General features: G+C 39.5%; 2 protein-coding genes across 2 annotated transcripts; one reads left to right on the forward strand and one right to left on the reverse strand.

Annotated features, from left to right (window-relative positions):
- The first annotated feature begins 1,800 nt into the window (after positions 1 to 1,800).
- LOC131946220 (ubiquitin-like-conjugating enzyme ATG10) lies at positions 1,801 to 2,981 on the forward strand. The gene is made up of 2 exons (XM_059306895.1): positions 1,801 to 2,070; positions 2,513 to 2,981. Exons 1-2 carry the CDS (start codon positions 1,851 to 1,853, stop codon positions 2,914 to 2,916), a joined length of 624 nt encoding a protein of 207 aa, XP_059162878.1. The 5' UTR covers positions 1,801 to 1,850; the 3' UTR covers positions 2,917 to 2,981.
- On the reverse strand, positions 2,928 to 24,226 carry LOC131946221 (amiloride-sensitive sodium channel subunit alpha-like). Its single transcript, XM_059306896.1, has 10 exons — positions 24,047 to 24,226; positions 10,462 to 10,817; positions 9,706 to 9,820; positions 8,350 to 8,487; positions 7,682 to 7,776; positions 4,886 to 4,977; positions 4,201 to 4,364; positions 3,409 to 3,498; positions 3,159 to 3,288; positions 2,928 to 2,944 (listed from the first exon to the last, which is right to left on the reverse strand). Exons 1-10 carry the CDS (start codon positions 24,140 to 24,142, stop codon positions 2,928 to 2,930), a joined length of 1,293 nt encoding a protein of 430 aa, XP_059162879.1. The 5' UTR covers positions 24,143 to 24,226.
- Positions 24,227 to 24,641: the final 415 nt, after the last annotated feature.

Genomic DNA, 24,641 nt, shown 5'->3' on the forward strand with positions numbered 1-24,641 from the left:
ATATCCAAGCTCGAACGAAAGATTATTGTACTTAATGGTGACGTCATTTTAATTGTACTTACAAGGAAAGTGTCCGTCGGCCACCGCAATGTGGAGATGGTTTGTTCGTAGCCGATTTCACTGAAAGGAAAAAAAATGTAACACTTGTAAAAAAAATATTTACAAAGTATGCCTCACATATTTTTTATATGCGTTAATTGTGTAGGCCTATTTTAATATAATTCTCTGGATAAGCATGGATGTACTAATCTTACAAGGACTGGTCTGGAAAATACAGTGTTTAATTAAGTCGCTTATCTGCATAATCAAGTTAAACTCAAAACCAACGATTTCCAGATGACGAAAATTGTAAAAAATAAAAAACGCCAAAAAAAAAAAAAAAAAAAAAAAGAATTTCGCAAGACAACTTTTATACAGGGCCTGGCTTCAACATACGTACCATTAAGGACTAACTAACACATGTTAATCTTAACTTACCGGCCATTTGTTGAATTCCCCGCAAGGACACTTTTATACATTCATGTCTTAACTTGCCAATATGCTGTATACTTACCTGTAACGTCTGTTGAAGAGCCTATGACAGTGCAAATAAGAAGGAGGAAGTGGCGCTGGGTGGGTCACACGCTACGAAAGGCTCACCCAAATGTTACACGCCAAGCGCTTGAGTGGAACCCCCAGGGAAAGCGGAAGAGGGGGCGCCCAAGACAGACCTGGAGGCGGAGTCTTCTTGAAGAACTGAAGCCAACAGGGATGTCTTGGGAGATGACAAAATTAATAGCCGGGGATAGGAAGAAATGGATGGAAATGGTGGAGGCCCTATGTTCCATAAGGAGCAAAGAGGACTAAGTCAAGTCAACGTCTGTTAAAAGTGCATGTCGATAACTAACCTGCAAATACTAGCTCACACCTGTATATCGTTCACTCACTTACAAGTACTCTTACATGTGCGTATGTGCGTGTCTTTCACTCACCTGCAAGTACTATTACATGTGCGCATGTGCCTGTCTTTCACTCACCTACAAGTACTCTTACATGTGCGCATGTGCCTGTCTTTCACTCACCTACAAGTACTCTTACATGTGCGCATGTGCGTGCCGTTTACTCACCTACAAGGACTTTTACAGTTACACGTTGTTTCGTCTGACTCCAGCCGACAGCGAACTTGATAAAGACAAATACGTTCTGAAAAACAATTGAAAAAAAACAACTTTTCAGATACATTCGTCTCCGATGACAAAGCAAGAATATCTAATTTTTAAATCTATTTAAATCTAATTAAGTATAGTATTAAATATCATAAACATTTTATTAGAAAATTACTAAATTCAAGACTAAGATGGGAGATAACAAGATTAAATTCTAGCCATTTGTAAACTAGAAGACATCAGCGAAGTATTGTTCAAGACTGCATGTTTCTTGCGTAAGGGTCGACCACGGACTAAGAAGAGTTAGATAATTGTCTTTTAGAGATCGCAAGTTACTGATCGGTGTTTAAAACAAATATTTTAGTTACCTTAATAATGCAGAGAGAAGAGACAGTGTCTGCGTTTTATTTTTTCGGAAGATGTAAGGAAATGAGGACGGTAGGTCGAGTGTTGTTTCGATAAAGTTTTCTTCACATGGACAGGACCTCATTTGGGAAACTAAGCTTGAAGAACTAAATGAAGGAAATGTGGTCTATGTTTTTGAAGACAGTACTGAACAAGAAAATAATCTTTAAAATAAGGTATAGGCGTTTGTATTGGCCTACGTAATATTAAAATTTATAAAACTTAAAAAAAAATAAAAAATGTAGTATAGCATAAACTGGCCCGACCATAGGTCACGCTGAGTAGGTCCATCTCATACTGATGGCTGCTGGTTCTATTACTCAGGAAGAGTTCTCGCGAGTAGTTGAAACTTTTGTCGATATATCAAACAAAATCGATGACAAATGGCACATGGAAAGCGGGATCAATAATACAGTTTTCATGCACAAGAAATGCAATGTAATTTCACCATCAGATGCTTCTGGGTCTAGCGAAATATCAAATCTCCACAAAAAAAAATGTTCCTTTAGAAAGACTGACTAAATGCTCAGCATCTGATCCTTGTGAACAAAACATGGAAACACTTGTTGAAATGGAAATTTCAGATGGGGTCGGCGTGGTCGAGTCGGTAAAGCTAATGGTTGCTTAACCGAAAAGTCTCGAGTTCGAACCCCCGGGCAGATGAGGCTCGTTAGCTGGGGACAGCCACTCTTCTAGGAGAGACAACTCCAAAATTAAACAACTGCTGCCTTGTAGTTTGTTCTTGGTTGGACAAAGGCTATGGAAGCAAATCCAAAAAGAAAAGCAGGCTGAAATCGGAGTCAATGGCCTCAATGGCGCATAATCAGTTGACACGTAACGCTTAATTGTGTTGGGGGCGTGGTCGAGTCGGCAAAAAGCTCATGGCTCATAAATTTGAACAAAGTCTCGATCCCCTTCAACACTAATAATTAAGAACGAAGAAGAAGAAGAAGAAATTTCAGATGAGTCAGATAGCAGCCGCATGCCATTGCACAGGGAATACGAGACTCACACATATGAGTATCATGTGCTGTACAGTGAGAGTTATCAAGTTCCTGTACTGTATTTTAATGTTTTCAAGAAAGATGGTAAATTGTTGTCACTAGAAGATGTATGGAAACTTTGTCCAGTCAGTTATCAGAAATATATGAATGAAAACAAATGGGCCACACTGTCACAACAAGAGCATCCACTCCTGGGACGACCATATTTCCAACTTCATCCCTGCCACACTTCTGACCTGATGGCACAAATAATGACCAACACAAAAACCTATAATATAAAAAACTATTTAGCTACATGGCTGAGCACAGTTGGGCCATTAGTTGGTCTCAGTATATCCCCGGCATATATTACTGATGTTTGATACGTTTTACATTAATTTTGTCCAATGACTATTATAACCATATACAAAAGCTTTAAAATAAAAGTTATAAAATAAAAAATTTTTTTAGATATTACATTAGAAATACCCACATACTGAAGTACACTATGTGGGTATGTCTAGTGTGTACATACAATAATTGTACGACGTACATATGTCACGTTCTATTAATGAAATGGTTGGCCGGTATACATATGATACTGATAGGGATATAAATAGCTGACCTGATTTGTTCTCGCACTGTCCCACGTGATCTTGGAGGTTTTCTTTCCTGGTCGTGTTGAAGTCCACCTCATACTCATAGCAGCGACAGGTGGTTCGGATGTGTTGGTCTTCACACATCTTCTGGCACAGCTGGGGGCAGAGGGCAGGGTTACAGGTAAACCAGGTGAACTAATGCAGGTGGTCTAATGCAGGTGGCTTATTACAGGTGGTCCAAGAAATATAATACAGTTGATCAAATACGAAACTCACATTTCGGGTATACTTGTAGCCATTGTTCCGTAAAAACTCCTCCCCAGGCTCACACGGGGCGTAGGGCGCCCCCATACGGTTGATCTTCACCTGAAAACACACAGACCGTTGTAAAGCACATACACAGACCGTTATAAACCACATACACCGACACATCATCATGTTTTAGAACACAGGGACCAGCGCCTCATATTGTTCATTTCTCCTAATTTTTAAAATCACATTTTACTGTTTCCGTTTATTTTCTCCACTTTAAATTTCCCTCCAGTCTGTTCCTACATCCTCTCAAACCTCGGTTACCGTGACCACCACCCCCCCCCCCCCCACCTCTCTCTCCCTGTTTTTATTACTTGTTTTCTCTGCGTTCTATCTGGTAAACAACAATAATCAATAAATCTTCCATTGAGATCAAAAGGGATGTAACCAACGTATGTTTTATAACGACAATCACAACATTAATTTATCTGATACTGACAATCACAGCATCCATTTTCTCTAGCACGAAAGTAAACAAACCACAATATCGTAAGGCTGAATTCATTTTGTTTCTTATTTTAACGAGTGATAGCAAAGTCTTGGAAGGATTTTTGTGCGACAAGAAACGTTTATGACAAATAATGTTTGGAATGATGAGACACCCCATTAAACATAACGAAAGATTTAGCGTTGAGACACGTGTTTTACCTGTCTTTGACATAACGCACGATTTAGCACCGAGACAGTGACACAGAACTGGATATAACGACTTAGCGTTGAGACCCGTGTCTTACCTGTCTGAGACCCGTGTCTTACCTGTCTGAGACCGATCATCGTGTGCATGCCTGGACTGATTGCTATGTCGTTCTCGTCCTGAAATGGTATCGTCTGCGGCTCGTGGATGATAACTCTGGCACCTCTACTGGACGTGGTCACAGGACTGTAGTCTTCTGTCTCTAGGGACAGGATCAGCTCCAGGCCTGGCATCGTGTGATACACAACATGGTTGTAAGCAGATTGTACGGAGTTTTTTGGGAAATATTGTTCGATACAACAACAACAGCAACAACAACAACAAACAGCCAGTTACCACTTAGAGACCTATACATTACCCGAGCATTGAACGTAAGTAAAACAAAATTCAGAAAATATAAACCATTTAATATACGATTAAAAGCTTTAGTCATATATATAAGTAATTATGTTAAGATTAAGTAATAGTAACTTCATGTTTTTGCTAAACAGTGGCGTCACTTTGTCGTATCGATGTGGTTGGTAACTTTGGGTGCCATCCCCCCACCCCCTCCTATAATATTGCCTTTTCGGTTTAATTCAACCCTTTCCCCTTAAAATTGTATTGATTTAACTGGAAAAAGATGTTTTGACAGTTAATTTTACGATTTTTTGTGTCATGGTGTCACCCCATAAATGGTGTTACCCGGTGCCATACGCAACCCCCGCCTGCACATTGTGACGCCACTGATGCTAATATTGTACCTACCGCTGGCTGCCCCACTTTTCCTGGAAATAAAATCTGGATTTTCTATGGTGTAGCAGTTCCCGTACTGCGGTGATACAATTTGCTTGAAGGCCCTGAAACACGGGAACAAGCGCTGGCTATGAATAATTATCATGGTGGAAGAATGGGCTATGGAGCTTGTATTGAAGGACGCAAACAGAACTAGTTTACCTCGTCATCTAGTATCATGGGTGGACAAGGTAGGGGCTCTATTTGGAAATAACATTTTGGGACTAATGCAGGGCAATAACAAATTTAACATTATTTTGCTTCTCTTTAATTGTGGACAGCCAAGAGAAAGGCAAAGGATCGAGATACATGACGAAGATTTATTGGCCTTGGATAGGGCGACTGGATTACTAAATACTTGTTTAGTTGGTCCTTTGTAATTTTTATATCTCATATATAATGTTCCGTTCTTAATGTTTCTGGATTTATATTTATCTGTACTTGAAACCGCTTAAAGGCACAGTGCTGACCACACTCTCTCTTCATATGCCGAGTTTATAGAAACAAGTGAACTCTACTTCACTTACCCTATAGACCGTTAGGTTTGAAAAGGTAACTACTTTTATTTATCTAGCTATGGACATGAAGGCTTAGCCCACAAACATAAATATTTGTTTCGTTATTCAAATAGTTCACATTAAAAACTAACGGTCGTTTAAAAAAGTCAAGGCTGGCACTAGATACGCCACTAGACCAGTGTTACGCTTGATTAACGCAGCGTTAAGTGACGTGAGCACTTACTTCAACATCTATATATATAATTCTCTTCTTCGAGCCGTTAGAAAACAAGCTGCAAACGCTTTCCCTACCTCCCCACCCCTACATGGTTTTAGTGAGCTGTGTTCACTCTAAATGTTTACAAGCAGAGCCAACGATTTTAAACGTAGGGGGGGGGGGGGGGGAGGGGGGGAGGGGGGGGGGGGGGAGGGGGGGGAGGGGGGGAGGGAAGGAAGGGGGGGGGGGGTTATGGTCCTTAACGAGCTACTTATAGTGTTTTAAAGAAATATTTTCAGTGTCAGCGTTGGTACTGTCGAATTCACAAATTATGAATTATTGAAAATTAGAAACAACTAAATAGCGGCGTATGTTATGCCGCGGGCCGGCTCGTTTATAATATAAGCTGGACTTTTTTTTCTGAACTGAATAATCGCGTATACACGATTCATCATCATCATCTTTTGCCCGTTCGTGCCCAAGAGCCACGTGGCAAATGAAGTAGAGTTCATCTGTTTCAGGGACCTCGTCGGCATATGAAGGGATAATGTGGTCAGGACTATGCTCACTATAATAGATTGAATTCGTAATATTGGAGGCGTGCCCCAAATACCACGCTTTTTACCAGTCAATTTGCCTTTTTTATTTTGGTGTCACACAATTGATATAGAAAACAAATAATGTTTAATTTAAAATTTAGTGAGACAGCTTTCTAATATATATATATATATATATATATATATATATATATATATATATATATATATATATATATATATATATATTAAGGGGGGGGGGGCGCGTTTTTTATACGTTTTGCCTAGGGCACTAAATAACCTAGCGCTGGCACTGTACCCGTGTTGTACTCACGTGTAGCCACACGATCTCCCTGCAAACGAGCACATCCTGAGGAGACCACTCAGTTGGTGACCCAGATCTCGTCTAACCTGTCTGAGGTGACACAATTAAACACATCATTAACACAAATCTCATTAAGGATCATATATTAAACTTAATGAAATTATTAATTCATATGTGGGTCGGATTGTATCAAATTAATCAATGTCTTTTTTTTTGGAATTGACGATCCGCAGACCACGAAAAATGCGTCTAAACCACGGAAAAAAGGCGTGGCTGTGTGGTCTTACTATGCTTAGTCACGTACCCAATATAGCGTAGTCGGACTCAGGAATGCTCTACAGACTCCAGTTAGAGATCTGAACTCAAAACTTTCGGGTAAGCATTCGAGCGCTCTAGCACTCGACTCTGCCGTCCAACATGGGATATTAAGGTGTGGTTGGGTAAAGCTTGGCTGTAATAGACTGGTGTCATGTATGGACCCCAGTAGCGTAGCGAGGGGGGGGGGGCGGGGGACGACGACATATGTCCCCGGGCGCCGACCTTAGGGGGCGCCAAAATGGGTTGGAAAAGTAAATTGAAAGTTGAGGGGGTGAAAAAATCGAAAGTATGAGAGGGGGGGGGGGGGTGCAAATCGAAAAGTTTGTCCCCGGGCGCCGGGAAGGGTCGCTACGCCTTTGATGGACCCCCCCCCCCCATCGTCCCAAATACTACCAAGCGAGGACTTCGCAGGAATGATGCAACTTAAAGTGGCTACAGTATGTTGTACACGTAGGTGAAGTAAAGCTACTTACAGGGGTTGTTTGTTGTACACGTAGGTGAAGTAGAGTTACTTACAGAGGTACAGAGGTCGCTTGTTGTACACGTAGGTGAAGTAGAGCTACTTACAGAGGTACAGAGGTCGCTTGTTATAGACGTAGGTGAAGTAGAGCTACTTACAGAGGTTGTTTGTTGTAGACGTAGGTGAAGTAGAGTTACTTACAGTGGTTGCTTATTGTAGACGTAGGTGAAGTAGAGCTACTTACAGTGGTTGCTTATTGTAGACGTAGGTGAAGTAGAGCTACTTACAGTGGTTGCTTATTGTAGACGTAGGTGAAGTAGAGTTACTTACAGAGGTTGCTTGTTGTACACGTAGGGGAAGTAGAGTTACTTACAATGGCTGCTTGTTGTAGACGTAGGTGAAGTAGAGTTACTTACAGAGGTTGTTTGTTGTACACGTAGGTGAAGTAGTCGTCAAACTCGTACAGGGAGGAGTTTTGACCCTCGCCCTGGTCCCAGCAATACTTGCAGTACTGGTGACACACGGAGAGGTGACACGTGAACAAGGTGACACACAGGTGACACACAGAGGTGACAAACACAGAGGTAACACGAAATAGTGACACATACAAAAGTAACAAGTAAAAAGATAACACGTCACGTAAAAAAGGTAACATGTGATAAAAGGTGACACACAGAGGTGAGACACACACAGTAACACGTGAAAAAGGTAACACACACCGAGGTCATAAGTGGAAAAAATTACACATGAATAAAGTCGCAGACGAAAAAGCCAGTTACATGAAAAAATGTCATGTAAATGTCAAGGTCGTTATGAAAAAGCCTCGTCAACATTTTTATTACATAATTACCGTGATATAAATACTTTGACAAAGTTTTTCGACATTGGTATTAGCAGTTGATCGAATGTTAGCTAATTGATAAGTACCAACAATTTTACTTTAAAAAAGGGCACAAGTTAGTAAAAAACGTATATAGGCTTATATTAAGACATTTCTTTAAAACCTAAATAGAAAACTTTAAATTAGAAAACAATGCAAAAATTATAACTTATTAAAAAAATAACTATGAGCATTCGTTTTTACCGTACAAAGGGCTTGTTCCCTCTCAGCCACCCACTTGAGAAGCCCTGAGTCTTTCAGATCTGGTTCGTCTGTTGTTGTTGCAGTATAATCGTTGTCTTGTGCGAACAAATTTTTGACGGCTTTCGACGCGTTGGCTATCTGTGAACACAAAACTGTCTTAAAACTAGGCATCTAGTGATGAACTGTCTATAAATAAAATATTATCTATTTTAATGTGTGATTATTATGTACTACTTGAGTTTTTAGTTAAAAATGACCCATATCTGATGTTAGTGTTCTATCCATTTTGACCCCTCTCCTTCAAACTGAAGATTTCACAATACTGCATTTTCATTCATGTCATAAAGCTCTCTTAGTTTTAAAGTCGACATTAATATTTTTGTTTAAAAGAAGATAGCTGCAGACAACCAGATTAATCATTCTTGTTATTTTAAATTAAACATATTACCAGAGGCGTAGAGAGGGGGGGGGGAGGCTGGGGGTACATATGTCCTCGAGCGCCGACCCTAGGGGGCGCCAAAATGGGTTGGAAAAACAAATTAAAATCTAATTTTAGCTGCAGTTTCGCATTATAAATATAAAAAATATATTGGGGGGGGGGGGTGCAAATTGAAAGTTTGAGGGGGTGGGGGTGCAAATTGAAAATTGAAAGGTTGTTCCCGAGGGGGGCGCCAAATTAAAAGTTTGTCCTCGGGGCGGGGGGAAAGGTCGCTACGCCTCTGCATATTACTAAATCTCTTTCATTAACAAATGTCTTAACAGATTGTAAAATTGAGGTGGCAGGACAAAGTGCCCATTATGGAGAAGGGCAAGGCAGTAGTCTGAAACAGTACAAATAAGAAGGAGAAAGTGGCGCTGGGTGGGACACGCTGCGATAGTAAACTCTAATGTGACAAGACAGGCGCGTGAGTGGAGCCCACAGGGAAGGTAAAGAGAGAGGGCGTCCAACACAGACCTAGTCTGGGTCTTCTTAAAGAACTGAAGACAACAGGGATGTCTTGGGAGGCTGCAAAGTTAACAGCCTGTGACCTGACAAAATGGCAGGTTATGGAGGAAAGAGGATTTAGTCAAGCGAGTCTAGATTGCTAAATTACGTCGAAAAATCTAATAAAATGAAAGCATGACCATGTTACCCGTTTAAGTTGCTAAATAGACCCTGTTATCTGATACCATTGTTACCCGCGACAAAACTTACCTTAGAGAACACGCAGTCACAGTAGGAAACTGAATTCAGTTGGAGATGTTACCTGAGAAAAATGTCAGCTTACCTTAGAGAACCTCATCATGTTGACGCCACAATTAGTCACGGCTAGAAACGTTACCTGTTGGTGTTACCTGAGAAAAATGTTGGCTTACCTTAGAGAACCTCATCATGTTGACGTTACACACAGTAACGGCTGGAAACTGCAGGCTGCTGAACTTTAAGTTGACCTTGGAATATTTCTGGAACTCGTAGAAGTTGGAGAACAAACTAGAAACAAAAGGAAATGTTCATAAAAACATTTGAAAATAATGACGGGAAATCTTATCTATACCATGATTAAAATAATATATGTGTGTCTTCCAATTCGTAAATACTACATTTTCCTGAATATACATGGAAACTAACTCTAAACGCGTCACCCTAATAGATTGAAAACGACATTTTAAAAATTCATATCTACATGACCTTTTTTCAATAAGCAATCAATCGTGTTTATTTTAAGATAAAGTATCAGTAGTACAGCAGGCATCTGTTGGTCAACATGGCGGTATCTACGTCCATGTATTGCCAGACGATGGAATGGCGGGTTTGAATGGTAGAGCACACAACTGCTAACCCGAAAGTCTCGAGTACTAATCCCGGACTCGAGTTAATTGAACGTCTCTGAGACTACTCAGGTCTGTTTGGTACCTGCTTCACGTTAGGGATAACTAATGCGGAAGTCTTCAGGGTACTGATTACAATATAACTGATGAAATCTGCCACTTACTAAACCGGTTTTCTAAAAAACACAACTGATGAAATCGGACACTTACTAGAAAAGGTTTTTCTAAACTTATGAAATAAATTGGCACTTACTAGAAAAGGTTTTCTAAATAACACAACTGATGAAATAAATTGGCACTTACTAGAAAAGATGGAAAATGGAGGCACCAGCCGCTGCTAAGACTAGAAGTGTCCATAAAGCTTTGACTATTGGATTCTGGGACTTCAAGATAAAAACCATTCCGTTAAAAGACGCCCTTTTAGCGTATTTGTAAAAGATTCTATAAAATTTGTTATGGCTTTTTGTCGGGTCCACTTTGGCGACAGTTCTTGCATCTCTGTTGGCAAATGTCACATCATCTATTTTGTCATCTTTGTTGTCATCTTTGTGAGTGATTCTCTTGACAGCTTTGACTTCTTCTTTTTCATCGTCGATGCGAACTTCTGTGAAGTCTTTCTCTGGTCTGGTTATGTGGTCAAGCATCACTTGGATGTTTTGCTAGATGAGTAGATGAGGGAAAGTGAAGGGTTAAGTGGTAATGGACAGTAGAAAAATGTAGAATTTGGTGGTAGTAGAGGTTTTATTAGTAGGAAGATGTAGAGGTAAATCAGGGACGTATGCCAGTTTTCGCGTTAGGAGTGGCGGTTCGACAAAAGCACCATAAAGGTATATATATATATATATATATATATATATATATATATATATATATATATATATATATATATATATATATATATATATATATATATATAATATGTTGTACGTCACTATTCAATGAGGAGTTATAAAAAATAAGTATTAAGTAGCCTACTCTTTTAAGGAAAAAAAATAGAGAAAGGACAGAAAAAACCACACAATACAAAACAACACATTAAACATAAAAATACAAAATAAAATAATCACAAAACACAACCAAAAACAAATGTCAACAAGAACAAAAAAAACACACACACACAGCCAGTTTTGTGATCTTTTAATAGACTTAATGTTACATTATTCATTATAGGATTTAAGACAATTCAGGGGAAGTTATCGCACTTTTAAATTTAAATCTGTATTTACTTCTAATTATGATTTTAAAACTTAACAAGATAAATAAATGTTTACTATTTAATTTTTACCTACGTATTTCAATTATTTTTTTACAAATATTTTGTCAACAGAATTGGAATTAAATAAATAATAATACATATTTTTATTATTGTAAGTTATGCTAAAATAACTAATAAAGAATGTTGATAAAAACGGAATTATATTGTACACGGGTATTCCATCTAGGCATCTCGTCCCGCTGTGCCCCCTTATATAAAGAAATTATATAGTTTTAACAACGTCCGACCCCCCCCCCCTCCATTTTATTTAATACACATAATCAGTAATTCATATACAAATCTTTCGTTCCATTTTTTTTTTGACGTGACAACAAGTAAGTTAATGTTAAAAAAACTAATTAATATATATTTACCGTTCTTCAATTGTTTATTGCATTAGAAACTGATACAAGCGATACGCTTTATACACAATCTAATTTTTATCATCTCCTAAAGATTTAAATAGCACCAAAAACAAATTCTTAAACAATTCCGAGGAACTCTCTACTTCCGTCCTGTGTGACTCCATTGATGACGGTCAATGATACGACTGTTAAAAATCTAGCATCCAAGTCCCATATATTTTAAACCAGGTGAACGCGATTAAGCCATTACCTCAGCACTTAACGAATGAGTGACCTGGCGAAACTGTGCAGCGAAATCACTGGAGCGTCACTGCAGTAGATTATCATTCACCTTTAGAAGGGCAAGAAATGGCGACATATTTGCCAGACATTGAGGTAAACTCGGTGTTCACGTGGACAGGTCTCAGAACCCGAGCAAATCTTGACAAACACACGTTGTGATGTACAGTTGTTGATTCCTACATGGGGGTGGAGATTTGATGACGTGCTGATTCCTACATGGGGGTGTGGTTTTGATGACCTAAAGATACATTTGTAGATTCCTACATGAGGTGTAGGTTTGATGACGTGTTGATTCCTACATGAGGTGTAGGTTTGATGACGTGTTGATTCCTACATGGGGTGTAGGTTTGATGACGTGCTGATTCCTACATGGGGTGTGGTTTTGATGGCGTGCTGATTCCTACATGGGGTGTGGTTTTGATGACCTAAAGGTACATTTGTTGATTCCTACATGGGGTGTAGGTTTGATGACGTGTTGATTCCTACATGGGGTGTAGGTTTGATGACGTGCTGATTCCTACATGGGGTGTGGTTTTGATGACGTGCTGATTCCTACATGGGGGTGTGGTTTTGATGACCTAAAGGTACATTTGTTGATTCCTACATGGGGTGTAGGTTTGATGACGTGTTGATTCCTACATGAGGTGTAGGTTTGATGACGTGTTGATTCCTACATGGGGTGTAGGTTTGATGACGTGTTGATTCCTACATGAGGTGTAGGTTTGATGACGTGCTGATTCCTACATGGGGTGTGGTTTTGATGACGTGCTGATTCCTACATGGGGTGTGGTTTTGATGGCGTGCTGATTCCTACATGGGGTGTGGTTTTGATGACCTAAAGGTACATTTGTTGATTCCTACATGGGGTGTAGGTTTGATGACGTGTTGATTCCTACATGGGGTGTAGGTTTGATGACGTGCTGATTCCTACATGGGGTGTGGTTTTGATGACGTGCTGATTCCTACATGGGGGTGTGGTTTTGATGGCGTGCTGATTCCTACATGGGGTGTAGGTTTGATGACGTGCTGATTCCTACATGGGGTGTAGGTTTGATGACGTGCTGATTCCTACATGGGGTGTGGTTTTGATGACGTGCTGATTCCTACATGGGGGTGTGGTTTTGATGACGTGCTGATTCCTACATGGGGGTGTGGTTTTGATGACCTAAAGGTACATTTGTAGATTCCTACATGGGGTGTAGGGTGGACGACGTCACGCCCGGCTGGACTCAGCCACTGGTCAGTGTACCACGTGACCCGATCTGGTGTCCCTTGTTTAGACAGGTGTGTGTGGGTAGGAAAGGGGGCGGGGCGGGTGATATATGGGCGTGTCCAGGTACATTGTAAATGTAATATTCCGTATAATCATCCTAAAAAAACAAATGTTCTTTTCGATTTAATGAACAACCGTTTCAACAACAAGCTTCAAGGCAAATTTATTTTTACATTCCCTGACTTATATCAGCTACTCGCGAAAATTAAGTACATCCAATACAAAAGTAAAGATTCCGCTTTAGACCTAGCGATGCACTGGGCAGATGAAGTAGAGTTCATGTTTCTTGACCTCGGCATATGAAGGGAAAGTGTGGTCAGCACTATGCCCAGCCGTCTTTACTTTCCCTAACGAGAGTTAGATACCCATTACAGCTGGGTGGACTCAGGGACGTTCCATTGACTTGAACCAGGATTCGAACTCGAGATTTTCCGGTTATCAGTCTAGCGCTAGACCATGCCGTTCCTTGAGTGTACCCAGTGCTTACTATACTTTTAATTCGAAGCAGAACAGTCCTCTACCACATAAGCCCCTACCGCTCTAGAATCTGTAGACCCAAACTTAAATGTATTTGTGCTCCAATTACGATCTCATTAACCGGCAGTTGTTCATAGTTTCGTTAGATGCCATCATTTCTTTAAATCATATAACTAAATACAAGTCGAAGGAAATATCGCAAGTCGGTTAACCAAGTTGAAATACACTTATAGCATGTGATTTATCAGAGTGTACAAAATAAACCAAATTAAAAAAAAAACCGCCCATTGAGTTTACATTACAAGACACAACAAGCAATAGACGAACGTCAGTGTTAAAATAGAGGGAAATATTTCTTAGAGGAAAATATTTCTTACACATCTCCATACAAATTTACATCGTGATGATTTTTTAATCGTGCGGTTTTGGGGCATTCTTCGCACACAAAAGTTTAAATATAGCTGTCCTTTTCAGATGAATCTGATCCGTGATTTTGGCACTACCCGCCATCTCAGTGATCTAACACTGGTGTCTGTGGGGCCTGGTGTAGGCACCGTTGTCTAACACTGGTGTCTCTATGTGGGGCTTGGTGTAGGCACCGCTGTCTAACACTGGTGTCTCTATGTGGGGCTTGGTGTAGGCACCGTTGTCTAACACTGGTGTCTCTATGTGGTGCCTGGTGTAGGCACCGTTGTGTAGCAGACAGTGGCAGTCTACAGTAGTATATTAGGTCCCTTTTGGAGCGAATTCTTGGCGGAGGAGCTGGTGGGGATGCGCAAAGACATATAGTAAAATACTCGGGAGCAGGATGCGCGGGTGGCGCAATGACATATAGTAAAATACTCCACCAGCTGCCGCAGGGTGGTGGAGCAGGATGCGCGGGTGGCGCAATGACATATAGTAAAATACTACGCCAACTGGGGTTGGCGGAGGTGGAGGTGTGACGTAATCTCCGTTGACATTGTGACGTAATCAGCGATATTATGACGTAATTATTGACCTTGTGACGTCATCATTGACCTAGTTACGTAATTTTTATACATTTTTTAATGAGTTTTAATGAGTTTTTTAAATTTTTAATTAATTTTTATTCAAGAGTTACGTAATTTGATTATTTGTTTACTTTTTAATTAATTTTTATTGACTAGTTACGTAATGTGATTTTAATTACTTTGTTTATATTGTGTAATTTTTTATTGACCTAGTTACGTAATTGGATTTTAATGAGTTTGAATTTAATGTTGTAATTTTAATTAATTTTTATTAACGAGTTACGTAATTTGATTATTTGTTTGATTTTAAATTGTTTACTTTGTTTGTTTACTTGTTGTTTAATTTGTTGGTTTGTTTGAACGTATGTATGTTTTAAATAAAAGACTAACACTATCATGTACTAGAACAGTCTTTGTATACCAGCCTTTAACCAGACATGTAACATCTGTTACGTATCGAGCCGCCCGTGAACTTTCCAGGCGCTGGGCGGTTTTTAATGGGTATTATATCGATCGCAGCCGCTGGCCCAGATGATTAATGGCTTTTTTCCCCGAGCGGTTGACGGGTCATGATGATTTATGTGGGTTCGCGAAGCGATCCCACCGGGGGGGTATGGTAATTAATGCGAAGCCAGCGTTAAGTGTGGGAACACCTGTTACCACTTTCATTGATTTTTCCCCGCTCGGTTACTAGAGTGGGAAGCCATCACGTAACAGCTGGTGCTGTAATTACGCTGAGTAAGGACATTGGTTGTAACTATTCGCTTATAGCGAGGGTCAGCGAAAACAAAATATATTTAAGGGTTGGAATTTTCTTTCAACCACCGTTAAATCAGGTTTGAGACGAAACAAAGTCTCGGTAGGTTCGTGTTTTTTAATTGGCGACAGGGCGACTTGGTGCGTTGGTACGTGAGGTATGCGGGGTAGACATGTTTTTTACAAGTCTGGAAAAGTAATTACGTTTTTGTATGACCGTTCCGATTTTCTTTTGATCTGACCACCATTTGACCACCCTGAGCCAGATAAATTTAACAAATGTTCAATACATAGTCGCTTATAGTAACATAGGTGAGGGGTGTAAGCAGGCGGGTGACGGTGTGAACAGGTGGGTGAAGGGGGAAATATTAACAAATGTTCAATACATACTCGCTTATAGTAACATGGGTGAGGGGTGTAAGCAGACGGGTGACGGTGTGAACAGGTGGGTGAAGGGTGAAAGGTGGGTGCAGGTGGAGAAGGTGGGTGAAGGGGGAACACGAGTAGGAGTAAAGGATATATAGTAAAAGACTCTACCACCTGAGTGAGGTGGGTGAGGAAGCGGATTTTAATTTTAATTTTTTTATTTTATTTTTTCATCATCTATTAACTTTAAGGTTCTATAACTCTATATATTTTAAATACATTTTTTTTGATTCAAACGAGTTTACTTTTCCTAATGTAAGTACAGGTAAAGAGGGATTTCCTATAGATCTGTAATGAAGTAGGCCTTGTTGACTATGACTAGTTGTCCAGGTGTTGACATGATACACTTTTTTGAGATACACGTACACACACACACACACACACACACACACACACACGCGCGCGCGCGCGAAATTCATACTAGGTCGGTAAAGGCGGAGAGAACTTATAGGTATACATTATCATGGCGACAACAAAAGCGACCCTTATTTTTATTTACATGAAAGCGTGTTTTCCAAAAAGTGTCACCAGGCCGTTGCCATTTTCACAGCGGGGTTTATTTTAAGTGCACCTTGTGCACGTTTGTTTACATTTTAAAAGACGTATCACGTGTCTTCCCCACATGTCTTCCCTAATAGAGAAACGAGAGGAAAGACAACTGTTCTAAAATTAGAACAGACTTGTTTACAGCCACGAGTATCGTCCCTTGTGAAAAAAAAAATTGCGCGTCAGAATCCTTAACTAAACAGTCAATTTCTTTAACAAGTTAAAAATAATTTACGAAGACAAGGGTTAACAACATTAGACGCCACCATTTTTGTTTCATGTGACGACAAGGCACAATACACTTTTGTAGTTTATGTCTCAAGTAGAGGGGTGGGATATTTTTTTCTTTGTAAGCGTGTTGTAAACAATAGGTAGAGGAAGCGATTACTAGGTAAGAGGGGAGAGAACGTGACGTACATCGCGATATTTGAAAACATGGCGATGTTTAACCTCAAGCAGATTACCTTCCCATGTTCGCTTTAGTATTACAGTTTTCATCAAACTTCTTTTTGACTTGAACTTCTTTAATTTTTAAGAAAGTTTACTTATACATAATACATTACGTCTAATGACAATTTTTTATTTTTACCACTCAATGTATTTTGTTTTTCTATATCTTACATTGTCATCTTAATTTTTGATCACCTTAGTAAAAATTTGCTTAAGATTATAAACTTCAAGTTTTAAAAAACAACAACGTTATAGTACGTCGTGTCAAATGACACGCCGTTTAAAATGTCTACATTTAAAGTTCACCAAAATAATGACGTAAAAACTAAATATGATATGACATTAGCATACATATCATTCAATCTAATCACTCTAAAGTACAAATCAATAATTTTTATTGATTAAGGGGCTGGGTGAGTTATTTTTATTCGGGTGCGCAGGGAAGGTTTGGAGTTGGTTGGGACAGATTTTATACACGAGTCGGTGACGTTTTCACCGAGTCAGGGTTCGAGGCTAGTCCATGTATGTTTTAGAATTGTTAGTGGTCCAGTCTATAGTAGGGTCGGGGGAGTTTTGTTAACACAGAGTGATGTTGATACATGCATGTTTTAGAATTGTTGGTAGCCGAGTTCATACTAGTGTCGGTGAAGGTTGGGTTTTGAACTCGCACCATTCATGTTTAGGAGTTGGATGCGGTATAGTTTACACTAGGGACAGATGTGTTTTGGTTACACCGAGGGTGGTTTCAAAGTTCGTACATGCATCATTAGAATTGTTAGGGGCCGTGTTCATACTAGGGTCGGTGAAGTTTTCACCGAGGTAGGTTACAAAGTTGGTACATGTATGTTTAGGAATTGTTGTTAGCCGAGTTCATACTAGTGTCGGTGAAGGTTGGTTTTGAACTCGGAACATGCATGTTTTGGAATCGGTAGGTGTAGAGTCCATACTAGGGTCAGGGGAGTTTTTTGTTAACACCGAGGCAGGTTACAAAGTTGGTACATGCATGTTTAGGAATTGTTGTTAGCCGAGTTCATACTAGTGTCGGTGAAGGTTGGTTTTGAACTCGGAACATGCATGTTTTGGAATCGGTAGGTTTAGAGTCCATACTAGGGTCAGGGGAGTTTTTGTTAACACCGAGGCAGGTTGCGAAGTTGGTACATGCATGTTTAGGAATTGTTGGTAGCCGAGTTCATACTAGTGTCGGCGAAGGTTGGTTTTGAACTCGGAACATGCCTGTGGACAGGGGTTGTGTTCATACGACGATCGGTGAAATTTTCACCGAGGTATGTTTTGAAGATGGTACATGCATGTTTTGGGATTGATAGAGGCCGCCTCTATACTAGGGTCGGTGAAATTTTCACCGAGGGTGGTTGCAAAGTTAGTACATGCATGTTTTGGAAGTGTTAGGGGCCGAGTCTATACTACTGTGGTATGGTTTTTGTTTTCACCGAGGCAGGTTTCAAAGTTGTTACAGAGATGTTTTGGAATTGATGGGGAAGAGTTTAAACTAACGTCGGGGGAGTTTGGGTTTCACCGAGGCGTGTTTTAAAGTTGGTACAGGGATGTTTTTGAAGTGATGAGGGAAGAGTTTAAACTAGCGTCGGGGTAGTTTGGGTTTCACCGAGGCGTGTTTCAAAGTTGGTACAGGTATGTTTTGGAAGTGTTAGGGGTCGAGTCTATACTAGAGTAGGAAGGATTTTGTTTTCACCGAGGCAGGTTTCAAACGGGGACCATCCCTGTTTCGGAGTTGGTCGGGGTAGAGCTTACACTAGAGTGGAACGGTCTTTGTTTTCAACAAGACAGGTTTCAAAATTGGTACATGGATGTTTGGTCTAGGGCTGTTTTGGAATCGGTGAGGCAAAGTTAAACTAGGGTCAGGGGAGTTTTCAACGAGGTTGGTTTCGAAATTGGGCCATGGATGTTTCGGAGTTGGATGGAAACGTTGTCACTTGTGACAGTAAACGAAGGCGAATAAAGGTTTGTCTGTTACTTTGTCCTTTGTCTGTCCAAGTAATAGTGTGGGTAGAGGTACGGGGTGTTTATCTATCGGTTGTTTAGGGATGGGGCGATTTGAATTTAATGTTGTAATTTTAATTAATTTTTATTAACGAGTTACGTAATTTGATTATTTGTTTGATTTTAAATTGTTTACTTTGTTTGTTTACTTGTTGTTTAATTTAATTACTTTGTTTATATTGTGTAATTTTTTATTAATGAGTTACGTAATTTGATTATTTGTTTACTTTTTAATTATTTTTATTGACGAGTTACGTAATTGGATTTTATTTATTTTTTATTTTGTTTATTTTTAATTTTATTTTATAATTAGTTTGAATTTAATTTTATTTCTTTGATTTTACATTTTTTAAATTTGTTTATTTCTTTTCTTTGTTGTTTAATTTGTTGGTTTGTTTATTTACTTGTATGTATGTTTAATAGTAAACGGATAGGGGTGTTGGTGGATGAGAGGGGGAGTAATGATGGGGTTTGAGGGTAGGGGTGCGTTAGCGTGTACTTTGTGAATAACATACATTAACAACACCTGTTACTCGCTAATGGCACCCGGCACGTATCGATTCACCAGCAAAGTTTTTCTTTTTGTGAGGGACCGTACACTGTCCGAGTTAATATTGGTAACACCCACTGGACCATCATCAACTTGATAGCCCGCCTAATTAAATTTTGACACCCGTCATTGATTAATGGCGTGTTCACTAAGTACCTCTCCGCGAAGCACTTAGGTCATTATACAACAGCTGTGTAATATTAATCGCACCCATGTATAGGGACCATTCAGCAACACAACGAACGGTTACCGAAAATAGAACATCCATTTAACCACACCTGTTACGTATCGACCGCCCGTGAACCTCCCCGCGCTGCGCGTTTTTAAATGGGTATTATATCGATCGCAGCTCCAGGCCCATCACACCTAATTAAAGTTGGTCACGCCTCGTGGGTTTATGCGTTGTTCGCCGACCCGATCACAGCAGGGTTCCGCGTTTAATCGAAAGAGCTAAGTGGTTAACCACAAAGCCCGCGTTAAGTGTGGGAACATCTGTTACCATGACACGCGCCTCGTAGTGATTAATGGGTTTTATATTGATCCCACCAACGGGCCATCACAGCATGATGTCCCACCTAATTAAATTTTTGTCATGCATCGTGGGTTTTTCCCCGCTCGGTTTGATAGGTCATGATAATTAACGCAAAGCCAGCGTTAAGTGTGGCGACAGATGTTACCAAGCGGGTGGTGGTAAGGTGGTGGTAAGGTGGTGGTAAGGTGGTGGTAAGGTGGTGGTAAGGTGGTGGTAAGGTGGTGGTAAGGTGGTGGTAAGGTGGTGGTAAGGTGGTGGTAAGGTGGTGGTAAGGTAGTAGTGGTAAGGTGGTGGTAAGGTGGTGGTAAATTTGCTTAAGATTATAAACTTCAAGTTTTAAAAATCAACATTTTAATTTTTTAAATTTTTAAATTTTTTAAATTATTATTTTTAAATTTTATTTTTAATTGTTGTTTACTTGTTGTTTAATTTAATTACTTTGTATAATTTATTTGTTTGAAATTCATTTTAATTAGTTTGCTTTTTAATTTCTTTGTTGTACGCCGTTTAAAATAAAAGACTAACACTAGCGTGTACTAGAAAGTGTCATTGTGTATAACATCCATTTAACCACAGCTGTTACTTATTAGTGACAGCTTGTACTTATCGATCCGCCCGTGATCCTCCCCGGCGCTCCCCGTGGTTGCTTAATAGCGGGCTCACTGAAGCGATCACAACAGGTAATTAATCGAAGCCATTAAGTCCCTCTCCGCGTTAAGTGTGGCGACAGCTGGTGCTGTAATTAGTCACGGCTCTCGGCTTTTTTCATTAGACTACAGCTGTACATGAACTATGTTCACATATCGTACGCCAGGTCATTCTTTGATCAAATTAAAAAATTTTGTTTCCACATGTCCTGCGAACCGTCCCTTGGTATGTATGAAAGATTAATGGTTGTAACTATTCGCTTATAGCGAGGGTCAGCGAAAACAAAAATATATTTAAGGGTCGGAATTTTCTTTCAACCACCGTTAAGTCAGGTTTTGAGACGAAACGAAGTCTCGGTAGGTTCGTGTTTTTTAATGGGCGACAGGGCGACTTGGTGCGTTGGTACGTAGGTATGCGTGGGTAGACATGTTTTTTACAAGTCTGGAAAAGTAATTAAGTTTTTTATGACCGTTCCGATTTTCTTTTGATCTGACCACCATTTGACCACACTGAGCCAGATAAATTTAACAATTGTCGCAGCGGGGTTTATTTTAAGTGCACCCCGTGCACGCTTGTTTACATTTTAAAAGACGTGTCGCGTGTCTTCCCCTTACGGCTTCCCTAATAGAGAAACGAGAGGAAAGACAACTGTTCTAAAATTAGAACAGCCTTGTCTACAGACACGAGTATCGTCCCTTGTGAAAAAATTCGCGTCAGAATCCTTAACTAAACAGTCAATTTCTTTAAAAAGTTAAAAAATAATTTAGGAAGACAAGGGTTAACAAAATATATATCTTAGTCTTGCAGCAGATTACCTTCCCATGTTCGCTTTAGTATTACAGTTTTCATCAATCTTCTTTTTGACTTGAACTTCTTTAATTTTTAAGAAAGTTTACTTATACATAATACATTACGTCTAATGACAATTTTTTATTTTTACCACTCAATGTATTTTCTTTTTCTATATCTTACATTGTCATCTTAATTTTTTGATCACCTTAGGTGGTGGTAAGGTGGTAAGGTGGTGGTAAGGTGGTGGTAAGGTGGTGGTAAATTTGCTTAAGATTATAAACTTCAAGTTTTAAAAATCAACACATTACGTCTAAGGACAATTTTTTATTTTTACCACTCAATGTATTTTCTTTTTCTATATCTTACATTGTCATCTTAATTTTTGATCACCTTAGTAAATTTTGCTTAAGATTATAAACTTCGCAGCCTGCCGCAGCCTGGTACAACGACATATAGTAAAATACTCACCCATCTGGGTGAAGTTGGGTGAGCAGGTGGCGCAGCCTGGTACAATGGGATATAGTAAAATACTCACCCACCCTCACCCACCCTCACCCACTAGGTCAATAAAAAATTACACAATATAAACAAAGTAATTAAAATCACATTACGTAACTAGTCAATAAAAATTAATTAAAAAGTAAACAAATAATCAAATTACGTAACTCTTGAATAAAAAATTAATTAAAAATTTAAAAAACTCATTAAAACTCATTAAAAAATGTATAAAAATTACGTAACTAGGTCAATGATGACGTCACAAGGTCAATAATTACGTCATAATATCGCTGATTACGTCACAATGTCAACGGAGATTACGTCACACCTCCACCTCCGCCAACCCCAGTTGGCGTAGTATTTTACTATATGTCATTGCGCCACCCGCGCATCCTGCTCCACCACCCTGCGGCAGCTGGTGGAGTATTTTACTATATGTCATTGCGCCACCCGCGCATCCTGCTCCCGAGTATTTTACTATATGTCTTTGCGCATCCCCACCAGCTCCTCCGCCAAGAATTCGCTCCAAAAGGGACCTAATATACTACTGTCTACACCCCAAGTCTAGCTGCAGCTAGTCCGAGCTTCGGCAGACGACAGCTAATGAAAACAAAACCGTCTCCCGGATTAGCCAATTGTTCATTTTTATCCTTCGTGCTGAAGGACGTACTTGGGCTGTCTTAGAATTGCGTTACATTTTCTAATTTATTTACTGGCACATTTAAATAAAATCAAACTAACTTTTGCTGTTGGTGTGCAAAAAACACAAAGAATAGTATGTATATAATTGATCGTAAAGCACATTGATTTGCTTGCAGTATAAAACAAAAAATGTCGAAGCAAGGACCATATTTAAAAAAAAGAATCGTTTCTGTTATTAGATTGTTATTCGATATTTTTTTTATTGGATGTTATTGTTTTTGGTTTTGTTTTCTAATTTCTCTAAAATGTCCACTGATCTTCGTTTTCGTACAAGACAATGGTGATTTAATTGTGGTGGTTAGGACGTAGTGTATTTTGATCACAGCCGATGATTAATATGTAGATGTGGGTAGTATTTTAGTATTTTATTATACAGTCAAATATGGTAGTATTTTAGTAGGGCTATACAGTCAAATATGGTAGTATTTTAGTAGGGCTATACAGTCGAATATGGTAGTGTTTTAGTTGGGCTATACAGTTGATGGTTTGGGGATGTGTTGACATATGGGACAATACTCTTTATGCTAAAGTATGTGCTGTTATGTCTTGTTTGTTCTCAGGTAGTTGTTGTGTCTAGTTTGACTAGGAAGTACGGCAGGCCTACACACTACACACTCGTGTCGTCAACACTACGGTTCTTGTGTTCACCAAAAACCAACTGGTTGTTTTTTTCCCCACTCCAGTGACCATTTATATTGTCAGTGGTGTCACCCTGCCTGTATCCAATCAGTATTGTTATCGTAGGTTTGATACATGCCTATGTAAGGTGGTTGACTAGAGTTTGTGTTGACGCGATCAAGAGATTATAGGATACTTTACAATTAGCATTCTATCAAGTATCTTTATATAAAATCTCATAGTCAGGTGGTCGATTAGGCCGACGTAACAAAATATCACTAGTTAAACTACGTCCCATGCCCTACTCAGAATCAACTTCTTAAAGGCCCGTGTGATTCACTGTCCGTGTTTCTTTTAACTAACTTTTATTCTCGAGTCCCCAACAAACGGACCTTCGCCTTGCCCTCCCCCACACCCCCATACCCACGCCCCTGGTCTTTTGTCCGCGCGGGTTTTGTTCAGTGTCGAAATGACACGGCTGGCTACACATGACCTTAGGCCAGACCAACACGGACACACCAAATAACCAACACACCGTGTCCATCTCACCACAACATTGTCTCAACTCGGTCATCTCAGTACACTTGTACAGTACACCTTCTTTAATTACATAACTACCCTAATTTAATTAACCAAGCATGTCGGTATTTAATTAAAATGCAGTAGCATATCAAAACCAATTAGCCCAACTTCAAACAAATTTTACTTACCTCATAACTAATTAGCTCCACGATATGCGGCGAGTCCCCATTCGATAAAATTTTCTCAGTCGTGATGTCTACGCTGCGTTTCATAATCATGATCATACTGGGGAACTGGAACGTACGGAAGTTTTACATACGCGTGAAGACGACTTTACATTCTGTGATCTATGCGAGGCTGCCATGGCTGGGCTAGTCCACGTTTCGTCAGAGTTATCCCTCGGTAAATTGGAGTTACTGGACTTGGCCCGTAGGACAATATGTTTGTAACTAGTAAAAAAATAGCAATAATATATAATTTACACTTTGTGTTAAATTTGATTTACAAAAGCTATGTATTCCACACATACTGCATCATTTTGTATTGTGTATCAACACACGGAGTAGGCCAATAATGTAACCATAGACGTGTCTGTCTATTTTAAGGGCACCAGTCATGACCGGTTCCTAAGTTTTGTAGCGTGTGACAATGTTACGGGTTGCTGAGAATAGGTTCACACACCACAGACACAATAGAAATATACTTTACCTGCGGTTAAAAATAGCTGCCTAGTATTTACACCAATCTTCTGCTCAAATTTCAATTAATGAATATCCGTGCGAC

Source organism: Physella acuta, unplaced genomic scaffold (genome assembly GCF_028476545.2).
Source record: "Physella acuta isolate Inbredline_101_S28 unplaced genomic scaffold, ASM2847654v3 ptg000548l, whole genome shotgun sequence".
In the NCBI taxonomy this organism is placed as follows: Eukaryota; Metazoa; Mollusca; class Gastropoda; family Physidae; genus Physella; species Physella acuta.

Coding starts and splice junctions, on each gene's coding strand:
- LOC131946220 (XM_059306895.1), top strand. CDS start 1,851: ATGGCTGCTGGTTCTATTACTCAGGAAGAGTTCTCGCGAGTAGTTGAA. Junction 2,071..2,512: donor TTCCTTTAGAAAGACTGACT/AAATGCTCAGCA, acceptor AAGAAATTTCAG/ATGAGTCAGATAGCAGCCGC.
- LOC131946221 (XM_059306896.1), bottom strand. CDS start 24,142: ATGATCATGATTATGAAACGCAGCGTAGACATCACGACTGAGAAAATT. Junction 9,821..10,461: donor TCCATTTTCCATCTTTTCTA/GTAAGTGCCAAT, acceptor TTTTGTTTCTAG/TTTGTTCTCCAACTTCTACG. Junction 4,365..4,885: donor GAAAAGTGGGGCAGCCAGCG/GTAGGTACAATA, acceptor ACACGATGCCAG/GCCTGGAGCTGATCCTGTCC.